Here is a 13895-nt window from a genome sequence, read left to right as displayed (position 1 = left end):
GGAAGACAGTTGCTATTCCCTAAGTTTAGTTAGTGTTTCCAGGAGAAGCAATGTATTAGATGCTTCTTACTATCGATATTGCTTTATTCAAGCCGGATAAGCAGATTTAAAAGATTCGGCCATGTTCGGAAGTCTACATCTACATCCATACTCCGCAAGCCACCTGACGGTGTGTGGCGGAGGGTACCTTGAATACCTCTATTGGTTCTCCCTTCTATTCCAGTCTCGTATTGTTCGTGGAAAGAAGGATTGTCGGTATGCTTCTGCGTGGGCTCTAATCTCTGATTTTATCTTCATGGTCTCTTCGCGAGATATACGTAGGAGGGAGCAATATACTGCTTGACTCTTCGGTGAAGGTATGTTCTCGAAACTTCAACAAAAGCCCGTACCGGGCTACTGAGCGTCTCTCCTGCAGTCTCCCACTTGAGTTTATCTGTCATCTCCATAACGCTTTCGCGATCACTAAATGATCCTGTAACGAAGCGCGCTGCTCTCCGTTGGATCTTCTCTACCTCTTCTATCAACCCTATCTTGTATGGATCCCACACTGCTGAGCAGTATTCAAGCAGAGGGCGAACAAGCGTACTGTAACCTAATTCCTTTGTTTTCGGATTGCATTTCCTTAGGATTCTTCCAATGAATCTCAGTCTGGCATCTGCTTTACCGACGATCAACTTTATATGATCATTCCATTTTAAATCACTCCTAATGCGTACTCCCAGATAATTTATGGTATTAACTGCTTCCAGTTGCTGTCCTATTTTGTAGCTAAATGATAAGGGATCCTTCTTTCTATGTATTCGCAGCACATTCAGCCTAGCTCCATATTAGAACATGGCATGTAAGGAAGCCGTTCTAAGGATCGTTCTGCAACTAATTACAGTGGCTGACAGTGGAAGGGTACTTCACATTAGAACTTATTCAGGAACAAGAAATATCGAACAGAGTAACAACGTTACTTCCTACATTAAACATCCGCATACCGATATGTTGCTGAGGTTCTACTGTTTTCGATAATGCCGCTGTGATTGTAAGTTCACGCCCATGTTTTCAGAAAAGCAAAACACCTGTAGGCAGCGACCACTTCTCAGCGCGTAATGTACACAAGCCGTGTGGACTAATCCGGACGGGTGCCGTGTTGGCACCGCGCCTATCTTACGTATACCGAGAAATCTACGCTAACAACCAAGTTTACAGTCTTTCTTTCCAAGAAATAAATCTCTACCACTAGTTTGTGTGTTGGGGTCTAAGGACGGTCAACGGCGACGTTATCAGCGCCCTTACACATGAAAAACTAATGTGGATAAAATTTCAGAAACTGTTGCGCACACACAGGAAGGAGAAAAATCTATAAAACGGCAGCCAGTCACTCCACGTAACTCCCGATGAGCTACACGCCTGAAGACAACTAAGGAAGGGCGGAAAGTGATACGCCCGGTATTACAACAGGTATAGAGTCATACAAGAACTAAAAGAAAGGTACAGGTAAATTAAACTGGCAAACCACTCACAAAAAATTATGAATAAGCGAGTCACACTCAACATATTAAGTACATCTCCCTAAAACTTTCGGAGACAAATCACGAAACTGTAGAAACCTCACTACATTCGTTTGAACGTCATTTAAGATAGAAGGCAGCTAGCCGCTGCCCTCTTGTTCGAAAATACAGCCTACCAAAATGTGGCGCAAAGTGATCTGAACGCCACAAGCACCACACACAGGAGGGTCCTCTCGCCGCAGCAAGATGCCACGAGTCCTAGGACTGGCCTATGCGAAGACGAGCGAGGGGGACCTCAACCCTTCTTCGTGGCTGAAAGGCAGTACGCCAGGCCCGCGTAGTTGGCTTTTACTAAACGCAGCTAACCTGTCACTTCTAGATGTCTGCAACACCGCACAGACGTAAGCAGCTACAGCATATGTGTAACAGCAAGATACATGACTGCTGCTATTGCTTGTGCATGAGGGTGCAGACGTCACCAACCTGAAGGTTGGCTTTAACATGGCATGTCTATTGGTCGTGCTGTACTTCTTGCCTTCCAGAAACCAGTATTAGATCTCCGTAAATTTTATTTTTACTTGTGACAGACACTGCTATTTAGTGTAACTAGTTCTTAACAGATGCAGAAGTTGTGCCTCCTAAGACTCGTCTGACATGTGCCGATACTGGGATTGCAATTCACAGAAACAACGAATACACTGCATTACAGAGCCATTACACCCGTTTGTACAGATGCATGCGTCAATCTTGTGAACAATCTTGACACGACGACGTAAGACTTACCGAAGCCTCGGCAATTTATTTTGCTCCGGGTGGAAGGTTACTGAGGCGATTAGAGCATGTTATGCGTACACCTATCTTATACTAACAGCAAGGGAACGGGAAAAAACGACTACAATTTAGGAAATAGTTATTTCCTGAAGATTTCGTCTGTAAAACCGATTTCTGCAGTAATGAGATTCGTCTTGCGCGCAACATTTATCATCTAAGGTCGCTTGTGTGTGCATTAATTACACGCAGTTAAACTGTTTAGGTGAAGTAAAGCGATTATTAATAATTAAGCTGAACATTATCGCTTTAACTGGTTCAATGTTTCACTGGTTAGAAGCATAATTTAAACCCCATCATCTACTCTGATCATCTCTAAGCAGCATATGCCACTACAAAAACTCAACTGTCTTCTATCCTTTCCTATGATTAGTGCATAAATAACAGACTAATCCACGATCCGGACTACACCGACCTTCGCTATCGAGCTTCCGAAACTGGATACTTAGAGACTAATACTATGATCGAAGACCTTATTCTGTCTGAAGCAACAGAATACCCACCAATTTTACAACTTTCGAGATAGAAACACTCTTCCTGTACAAATTATTTTTATCCATCTCAGTTAACCGTAAGTCACCTGTATTTCGGTGGGCTTTCGAACCTTTTAATACACTATGGACGTATCGAATGAGTCACTTATTGCTTATGTCCCTGTAAACTCAGGTCCCAATGACAGCAGTACTAAAATTTACCAGCCAGTGAATTTTCAATATACGCAGCTGCCATACGAAAATTAATGTTTAACAAACTTAAGTTTATTTTCCATTACAGCAACAGTAAGAATTTTAGCTGACAACCCCAACGTTTGTTTCAGCACAGTAGAGCTTTATTAGGCGTACCTAGAATCGGTACGCATTTATCCCCTCCATCCTTCGAACTGACTGAACCAGTCAGCTGCAAGGGGCCTACAGTTTGACGTGAACGCAGAACCAAGGTGCAACTGTTTTCACGTCAACAGGGGAAAGAAGCGAAATGACGTAATTCTACTACGACTGAGGGGATCAAATGCAAGACCTTTGCTCTGTAGTATCGCAAAGAACTAGAGCCGCCGAAGAAACAAATTTCGTTTAAGAGAAATTTTACTTTCCAAATCTCGATTCGGATAATGGCATTTTATAACCAATTTTTCCAAAATATCCCACCACGCAGTAGCACAATGTGAGTTAATTTTTTTAACAGAGGCGCTATTTCTTCAGTAAGCAAGTTACTTTCTCTGAAGAAGGAACTTGCTAGCAGATCCTTATCGTCCAGACAGAACTTACCGTCTTCCTAGACATACTCTAGCCGACCAGGCAAGCGAGGTCTTTCCTCTGAGAACTCAAAAATTAACATTTACATAACTTTAAATCGTTAATACAAGAACCGACGGTAGCAATTCAACGTCAAAGTTATTTACCATACTGCAGACGACACTAATCACTATAGAAGATTGAAACTTCCTGGCAGATTAAAACTGTGTGCACCGACCGAGACTCGAACTCGGGACCTTTCGAGTCTCTGTCGGTGCACACAGTTTTAATCTGCCAGGAAGTTCCATATCAGCTCACACTCCGCTGCAGAGTGAAAATCTCATTCTGGAAACTACATAAGATTTCTCTTAGGCAGCAACCAAATAACAATACAATAATTTTCTTATGTTTATTGGGATGTCAACTGACATCTGATTTAAAGAGCTATAGATCGCGACGTGATAATACCGTTATCTACACTCCTTGAAATGGAAAAAAGAACACATTGACACCGGTGTCAGACCCACCATACTTGCTCCGGACACTGCGAGAGGGCTGTACAAGCAATGATCACACGCACGGCACAGCGGACACACCAGGAACCGCGGTGTTGGCCGTCGAATGGCGCTAGCTACGCAGCATTTGTGCACCGCCGCCGTCAGTGTCAGCCAGTTTGCCGTGGCATACGGAGCTCCATCGCAGTCTTTAACACTGGTAGCATGCCGCGACAGCGTGGACGTGAACCGTATGTGCAGTTGACGGACTTTGAGCGAGGGCTTATAGTGGGCATGCGGGAGGCCGGGTGGACGTACCGCCGAATTGCTCAACACGTGGGGCGTGAGGTCTCCACAGTACATCGATGTCGCCAGTGGTCGGCGCAAGGTGCACGTGCCCGTCGACCTGGGACCGGACCGTAGCGACGCACGGATGCACGCCAAGACCGTAGGATCCTACGCAGTGCCGTAGGGGACCGCACCGCCACTTCCCAGCAAATTAGGGACACTGTTGCTCCTGGGGTATCGGCGAGGACCATTCGCAACCGTCTCCATGAAGCTGGGCTACGGTCCCGCACACCGTTAGGCCGTCTTCCGCTCACGCCCCAACATCGTGCAGCCCGCCTCCAGTGGTGTCGCGACAGGCGTGAATGGAGGGACGAATGGAGACGTGTCGTCTTCAGCGATGAGAGTCGCTTCTGCCTTGGTGCCAATGATGGTCGTATGCGTGTTTGGCGCCGTGCAGGTGAGCGCCACAATCAGGACTGCATACGACCGGGGCACACAGGGCCAACACCCGGCATCATGGTGTGGGGAGTGATCTGCTACACTGGCCGTACACCACAGGTGATCGTCGAGGGGACACTGAATAGTGCACGGTACATCCAAACCGTCATCGAACCCATCGTTCTACCATTCCTAGACCGGCAAGGGAACTTGCTGTTCCAACAGGACAATGCACGTCCGAATGTATCCCGTGCCACCCAACGTGCTCTAGAAGGTGTAAGTCAACTACCCTGGCCAGCAAGATCTCCGGATCTGTCCCCCATTGAGCATGTTTGGGACTGGATGAAGCGTCGTCTCACGCGGTCTGCACGTCCAGCACGAACGCTGGTCCAACTGAGGCGCCAGGTGGAAATGGCATGGCAAGCCGTTCCACAGGACTACATCCAGCATCTCTACGATCGTCTCCATGGGAGAATAGCAGCCTGCATTGCTGCGAAAGGTGGATATACACTGTACTAGTGCCGACATTGTGCATGCTCTGTTGCCTGTGTCTATGTGCCTGTGGTTCTGTCAGTGTGATCATGTGATGTATCTGACCCCAGGAATGTGTCAATAAAGTTTCCCCTTCCTGGGACAATGAATTCACGGTGTTCTTATTTCAATTTCCAGGAGTGTATTTGGCGGTATCACCACAATGAAGGCAGACGCGCTCTAACCTACACATACTTTATTACAAAGTACGCACTACCGGTAGCGTGCTTTAAGAAATGATTCGCATAGAGAGTGCTGTGAACATAGGAGCATTGCGAGGAAGTAATTTTGTATATCTTAGACATCAAGAACAAAGGCTGTGACACTGGCTTTCCTGCTTTTAACGCTGCGTGCTCTGAGATGCGTTCACACTATGTTTCCTATGAATCACGTCTTACTGTCTATGGCCTGCTTCAACGATAATAGCAAATGTAAAGCCCGTCGTGTAAAAGCAGCTTAACAGTCCTGTAGGAAGAATCTGGCGAAACTTCATGCACGTTTTAATAATTCAAGTCTACCTGTAGGTATTTTGCACTACACTGTACACCGAAAACATCCAAGTTGGCTCACACAAGTCAATGAAACGCAAATCCGTACTTGACTAAGCAATGTAGAGACCTAATCAAGTAGTACACTACTGCCCTTCATTTTGAAACTGGCTAAAACAGTGATTCTGTGCGAATGAAAATAGATTTAACATTTTTCTGGAGATTAGAAGTAACGCGTTGATGAAAACGTCTTGTCCGCCTAAAGAGTATGCTACCATCTAAGTTGTTGATGCGAATATTCCCTTCTCGAAAGATGGATTTTTAATTACACAAGTTTCGCCCGTATTTTTTTATTTTCAGCTGGTACATCCTCTTTTTTATGTTTAATACCTCAGTTAATGAAGGTTAAGTGAATAACAAATCCCAAATCTCTGACTGCTTCAAGTCGATGCTGGTATATTTTTTCTGTAATTTTTGTTGTTGACAAAATCGCTGCTTCGTACAACGTGATTGTGTCAACAGAAATTACAAGTAAATCACCGTCTCAAACGAAATGCTTTTTCCGAAAGTATTTGCCATTCGTCACTACTTTTTACTTCAGGGAAATACTGTGTTTAGCATCTACGTCAAACTGTACCATCACGGTTTGGTCTATGAACTCCCATGATGCAGGTATAGTGTAGCATTGTGCAAGCTTCGCATTGAGGGAAACATTACTTTTACGTTTAATGGGGGGACGTACTTAGCAAAAATGTTAGTCAAATTCCGTTTTTGAGTAGTATTGCAGACAGCTCGTAATTAAACGCTGAATGTGAAGATGCAATCAGTGTGGAAAACAAAAGGGTTAACCCCCTTATTATACTGCAACTGAGTTAGTCATAAATGTAACTTTTACTTATTTTTAGATATTTCGCTCATACGCCAGACAATTTGTGCCGCCTTCCCAGCATCCACTGCTACGCGACATGCAATGTCAACAAGCGATCGCTGGCAGCCGTCGAGTTGATGCCTTGAGCAGCAGCTGGACAAGACATGACGGAAATATACAGACATAAGCAGAAACTGCGTTTGACGAACGCTCTGGCCGTGACCTCTGCAGCTTACACACACACACACACACACACACACACACACACACACACACACACACACAGCATCAAAGCAAAGCAATGCGAGCGCAGCGTCTGCCCTGATACGCGTTGCTGCCTCAGGGTCCGTTATCACCCCAGCGAGGCGTCACTGATGGCCGATAACGAGGCCGACTCACTTATTTCACCACTGCGTGTCTAGCCTAGTTGCCAAATCATGCTCTGCCAGACCTTTGCGGCGAGCCCTTCTGAGATTAAACCGTTGTTCAGTGCTGTTCCACCGAAGCACATTTACTGTCGCGTATTACTACGCGGACTCCGTTCTGATCTTTGTAAAATCACGTCTTCTATTGTGCGACTTTAAATATCAACTGGATTGTCAACTGTCCGCTACTGAACCAATTTCATTTCTTTTCTCATTCTGTCTTCTAATTTGCTAATATCCCCAAGTCTCTGTATTAATTTAGACCCGTCAATCCCAACGTTACACTGCTTTACATACCCCACTATGTGTGCCTAACAGTATTTTCCCTCTATTACTTGAAATTTCAAGTTCATTTCTTCAAGCCTCAGTGGTTATCTATGGTAGGTAACGAAAACCTCAAGTCCATTCTTTAAATTTTGCAGATGAACAACGTTTTTTAAAAAATAAAGTGACAAACTTCCTGTGTGTGTAACGTCTAGTAGAAGCCTAGTTATTGGCAGATTAGAAAACTTATCCACTTTCAAATCTCTTGTTACGGCGTTACCAGTTACAGGAATTACGAACCTTCACAGACAGCTGTAGTTAATATGTTTTGATTGCTTACCATCCATATAAAATGCATCAAATTCGTTCTGGGTTTACAAAGTGCTATTATGTTTCACTTTAACAAACTTTACCACACTCTAAGAACATTACATAAGGCGGTCGGCGGCAGGGAGACAGTTATGGCGGAAATACGGAAGCGTCCGATCCCGCCCGTCTGCTTTGACCCATAACGTCACAAATATGGCGGAAAAGACCATAAACCACGATTCCAATATGGCGCATATAAAGTAGGTACCTACACATTATGACTAAAATACATCGAAACACACACACACACACACACACACACACACACACACACACACACACTTTCCACAAAAAGTGTAATGACACTAACGGGACAAGCGCGGTAAATGTGGTGTTTTCAGGTGGGAGCAAACTAAATATAAACAAATTTAGACACCCACCCCCATATAAAACCACACAAAACGACGAAAAACCCGACATCACAAAGCTCCCCAAATACCACTAAACAATATCTGGAATCGGACACTTCCCTTGGCCTATATAGCTCAAAAACATCTCCCGATACCAATATCAACATACACAACCACACATTGGGATTTAACACTTCCTTTGACCTGCGCGCTGTTATCCGTCGTATCCATTCCTGAACAAAAACAACCGATTAATTTTACTAAAATTCCCACACGATGTACAGCGAACACTAAATTAACCTTCACACAAAATCGTTAACTCTCAAACTAATTCCACTACAAACACAGCCGACACTAACAATTCTGGATAGTGAGCAAAAGCAAACTGCCCATTACACCACAAAAACGAAAACCCTGAACATACCACCAGAGAGAACAGCGAACCACAACACGACGACATCAAACACGCCACACTCACAAACCAAACTCCGCGCCGTCATGACGTCACACAACACCCTTACGTCACGGGTCAAAGCCAACGCGTGGGATCGGCCGACCCGTTATGGCAACAGGTATACGGTTTATAGTATGACACACACACACACACACACACACACACACACACACACACACACACACACACAATATATCCTACCAAACTTTACTGGTACCTCCAGTGTCAGTGGCGAACCTAAATTCGCGCAGGCAATAAACAATAAACATAAAATACATTTAATGTGTCAAACTAAGCCCTCTGTTCAGTAAGCAATGAGAAGAAACCGAAGACAATCCTCTGCGGAAAATAGCGCAGTATATGCCTCTGCGGTATTTTGGAAAATTACTTTATTGGCTATCAATATCTGGCCAACCACTGCCCCACACCCTCCCTCCCACCACTTATCTAAACAGCCACATAAGGTGCTAACAACAAAAGGGTATAGTAAAAGACATTTTAACTATTTTTCTGTATGTGTGAACGCCTGGGGTCTAGCAAAATATGACCTAAAAGCGTTGCAAGATATTAAACATGAAACAAAAGTAGCAGAAAACATAAATAAGTACTTTATTGTTCGACAATCACGGTTCCCAAACGTAGCAGGTATAGCCAGAACTAACGTGAACTGCACTGCACATGAAGGCCGTATTGATACTGTGTATTATGCAGACGAGACTGGTAATTACACTGAAAATAGGTTAGTCAGTGAAGGATAAGGCAGCGAATCAAAGTGCAGCTGACATTTTCAATTAAATACCGTACTGAAAAAGGAAACCGAACTAGCTCTGTAGCAGACTCTTGTATTCCTATTATTAGACAATTACAGGAAATAGAACTTAGTTTTGACATTAACATACGCTCAGCCTACGATCCATTTTACAGTAACTATTTCCTGACATTATGTCTGTTCGTAATTGTGCCCTGTTATGGTAACTTTGATGGTAGGTTTATGTGAGGCGCGATAGTTTCTAAGCAGAGGCAATCCAATCATATTCATTAAGTGGTCGCTAACGACTATTTATGAAAATACCTTAGAATACTTTACATTCAAAATTAGAATACAGCTCGGTACAATATGATCATGGAACTATTGGAGAGTACTATCTGCTAATAGGTTGTATCATTTTTGTAATCTGTACCAAAGAAGACACCGATTAGCCCAATTTCTAACGTGTCAGTATTAACTATATTTATATAAAGCACGCTACAAAATTTATGTTGGCCTGAGAGACACTTCACATCCTGTATATGTAAGACGTGACAGTGAAATAGCTGCGGATTATTCATTTGCTACCAAACTACCGACGTATGGAACCCGCCAGTTCCTTGTAAATTAAATAACCACATGAAAAGTGCTATTAACGACTACTTTGTTTGGAGGAAAATTAACTGAAAAGCAGCTAACACTTTGCCTGTTTAATGCTATTCATTCAGCTGCAACATCTGAACGTCACTTTAATATGTAAACAAATCGCATACACCGATTAACGAGTAGAGGCTTAAATACGACGAACAGATCACTATTAGTATCATGTCCATGAGCCAAGAATTCTTAAGCACAAGTCGTGTTTATAAAATTTGAAGTCTAATTCTAGTGACAGAACAGGCGGTTCGTCTTTAAATCGTGCGGCGGTACCACCAGTACAATGGCAAACACTCACTCTGGGCTAAGTACATCTAGAACAATTCCGTACTTATCTCGAGCAAAAGAAATTTCTATACGCACAAGGAGTACCTGCTTTTAGAAGCAATTAATGTTGTACAAATGCCCGCCACGAGCAGCGTAAATACACCGCGCGGCCCAGTCTGCCCAGCACGGCAGCAGTCACGTTGGCAGCACTGCGGCAAGATGGCACCTGATTTCACAACGTGTAGCTGTTGCCGGGCGAAGCAGCATGGGTGCGCCGTTATCAACAAGAGACGCCGTCTGGCAGTATCTAGCGATGCCTGTTATCAGTCGCGCTAGACGCTCAATATTTTTTATCGCATCAGTCAACGTAGCAGAGTGGATCTACGGAAGTATTTAATAAGAGGAATGAGTTGGAGAAAGCAAAACCAGGAGACAGTAATTACGTATTTCGCAAGGCCTGTAGTACTGTCTTAAGTAACATTGTCAGCCATCTTAAAATGAAGTTTAATAAAACATTTTGACGGTACTGTGGGGCACTCCTGTCGTATCTTCTACACAGGAGTGCGAACCCAACTTTTACATGAGCCGTCGAAAACTATTACAGTGTAATTCGTCATAATACAGAAACTTAAAGTTGGTGTCGCTTGCGTATCAGCAACGCTAGCGTCACCTACATTGCCCTCGTCAGTAGAGAGTAACGCGAAGTATAGCGTGCAAAAAGCTGCGCCGCAGACTCACCTCTTGCCCCGAGCACCCTCTTCCGCTGCACGGCAGAGAGGGACTGCAGCCGGCGGAAGCGATTCCCGCCGCGGCCGGTGCCTCTGGCTGCGTTGTCGGAGTGCGCCACACGACGGCGGGGAGGTGTGATGCGCATGGCGGAGAGGGCGCTGCGAGTAAGAGCTGTCGCTGAGGTGTCCTTGAGCTGCGCTGCAAACCCTGTCGCGACTCGCGGTGGACTGATGACTGATGGCGCGGACACCGTCTGCCGACGAGAAGCACCCCGTTCGTTCACGCGTGGCGCGAGATCCGGGGTTTGGCCGAACTGGCGACGCCAGCGACACCACCCCGTGTCGGGAACCAGCGAATCGCGTGCCGACACCTGTTGCGCAGCTCCGCCCCCACTAATTCCCTCTACCGCAGGCGAGATTTGTTACTGCCGCAAGGATTCCGGACTCCCAGCCGAGCGAACAGTCTTGACCCCTTCTTTTTATTACCCTGGCAAAATTCACGCACAAACTTTTGTGAAATATGTCATAAACTACACTATCAAAGCTTTTACAAAACGTCTTGGCAAAGGTTTTTTTTTTACAGCGTAGTAAAGGCCTTAACACCCTGACCACCATTCACAATTTACACAAAAATTTTACGTAAATTCATACGATAAAACATTCTTTAAATTTTGCGGTCAGTTTGCGACCTCTCAATAAAACATTTTATACATTATTTAAATAATTTCAAATAATCCTTAAACACATTTCGCCACATCCGGCCCTCTAGTCGAAACACCAACTTATTTTATAACTCACGAATATAAATGAATATGAACTGAAAATAGTTGGAAAGTTAAAGGAGATACTCATGCTGATCGTATCGGGAATTTGTGTATCTGTGGAGGATTTCATAGTTTTGGCACTATTTACGTAAAATAAACTAAATAGTTCATAACATTTTGTATACTACATTAACTTGAAAAAGTGATATGCTCTTGTGATTGCTGGTATCACCCGCTTTAATTTAGTGTCTCGTAAGTGTAAATAACGTAATGGGCTTAATTGTTACAATTTGTATAAGTAATAAAATAAGAAATGTTAATAAATTTTTAATTGTTGTAGTTAAAAAGATCATTCGAGTTCCAATGAACTCGTTCCGTTGAGAAGGTTCCAAAGCTGCCATTAGTTTTTTCCTAGCATGCGTCTAAGGCATTTTACGTAGCTTCCGTGATATTATGCTAAGTGGCAATATTTCAAGCGGCAGGACTCCTCCATCTTAGCTCATCCCAAGGCGCGACCACGCTGCCGGAACGCGCACGTGGTCGCTCGCCTCTTTCCGCCGGGGAAAACCCAGCCACCCCTGTCTGCGGCGCCCCGTCCTCCGTAGCTCGGCTGGCGACAGTCCAAAGGGCAGTAACTGCCAACTGTTGGCCGCTCCAACAAATATTCGCACGGGCCTACAGCCGTCCCGTCGGAATCAAATCTATCTGCGTAACGTCACATCTGGTGACACTACAGTGTATTGACGACACTTTAACGCTTTAAACATACGGAGCCGAGTGTTCCGTACAATTTAATTATGTAAAAAGATAGTTTACCCCTTCCGGGAATCGAGATTTCCACGATTTTTGCTGTTATCGATATCGATACTGGCAGGATTACAAAATACAGGACATAAATGGCAGTATCATTTGATTGCGTTCACGTAGATTAAATTTTTTATGCTGCCAAGGCGTCGCGTACATTAGTATGTGACATAAATTTCGACTCAATAGAGTCAGCGCAGAACAACATGGCGGGTAGACGAGTAATAACAGCGCACACGTGGGAAGAGCGCGAGAGGTGGGGGTTGCGGGCAGCCGCTGCAGGGGAAACGCCGAGCCCTGGAGCGGAGGTGTTGTTCTAAACTGAAGCCTGCCCTCAGATTTTTCGCACGACGACCGTTCAAAAAGGTGCCACTTCTGCTTTCGTTAGTATCTAAAAAGAATTCCGCTGAAAATGCAACATAAGCAGCCATTTATTTTCGCCAGACTTGTTCAACATTTGTAACTTTTACAGAAGCGTTATGAATGGCGAATTATAAGTAAAACGTAGACGTTTCTCTTGTAGCCATGTTAAAATCTGCTTCTTTCGCCAAAACACAGCAGAATTTACACTCTGTCACCTCACTAACATGTTGTGCAGCCATAATTGCGAGAAAATTTTCAGACAGTGGTTTGTTATGTTTATTAAGAGAGGAACTGAGGGAAAAAGGCCACATCCTCGGTGGAAAAATAAACGTGTAATGTCTTCACTTATGCTGTTCCAAAACACACTGCATTTCTCATTTAACTACCTATGGATAGCCCCAGAAAATGACATTCTTTCACCGAAAAAGTATGTAGTCAGCGGAATAATACGGTGGATAATGAAGTTTTGCCTAGTAACCGTATGGCAAAATACTCTCATCTTTGCGTGTTATCCTTCATCAACATCTCATTGCGATATCTCAAACCATTTATGAACTATGAGGAATGCTGCGGATATTTCATTCTGGCTTTATCGCTGGCGTGCGCGATCGCAAATGGGTGTGCTACGTCAGATCAATTTTCTCGAAATTCGTGACAGATAGATCCCTCCATTCAAGTCTAAAGAAAAATTCACTATTTTAGATAAATTTCATACGCAACAACATATTATGTAATATGCACCAAACGCAAAATCATAGTGACTCCAATATTTCATTGCAAACTTTTTCGAATTTCACGCAGCATACAACAATTACCATGACCATTACCGAAAGCATGGGAACATCAACATTAAGCTGATACACTGTATAAAGCTATAAGTAACGCAAAAATGATGTTTTGTACTGCATAGTTTCTGTAAAATCTTTTGAGAAACATTGCAGGGCGCGCACATTGATTCTGTCATTGCCGACCGGCCGAAGGAGGGCAAGCACTGTCGGTTTCTCCTTCCCAAGAAACGAATACGCTCGCCCTGCCC

The 13895-nt window shown here is 44.1% G+C and overlaps 1 protein-coding gene across 1 annotated transcript in view; it reads right to left on the bottom strand.

Moving 5' to 3' along the window:
* The window catches only part of LOC126235827 (uncharacterized), a 59032-nt gene extending 47901 nt beyond the window's left edge, over positions 1 to 11131 (bottom strand). Inside the window, exon 1 of the mRNA XM_049944676.1 lies at positions 10939 to 11131. Coding sequence (XP_049800633.1) covers positions 10939 to 11074 — 136 coding nt within the window. The 5' untranslated portion in view covers positions 11075 to 11131. The remainder of the gene's footprint in view (positions 1 to 10938) is intronic.
* Positions 11132 to 13895: the final 2764 nt, after the last annotated feature.

This window comes from Schistocerca nitens, chromosome 2 (genome assembly GCF_023898315.1).
Source record: "Schistocerca nitens isolate TAMUIC-IGC-003100 chromosome 2, iqSchNite1.1, whole genome shotgun sequence".
In the NCBI taxonomy this organism is placed as follows: domain Eukaryota; kingdom Metazoa; phylum Arthropoda; class Insecta; order Orthoptera; family Acrididae; genus Schistocerca; species Schistocerca nitens.
This window is presented reverse-complemented; position numbering and strand designations above follow the sequence as displayed.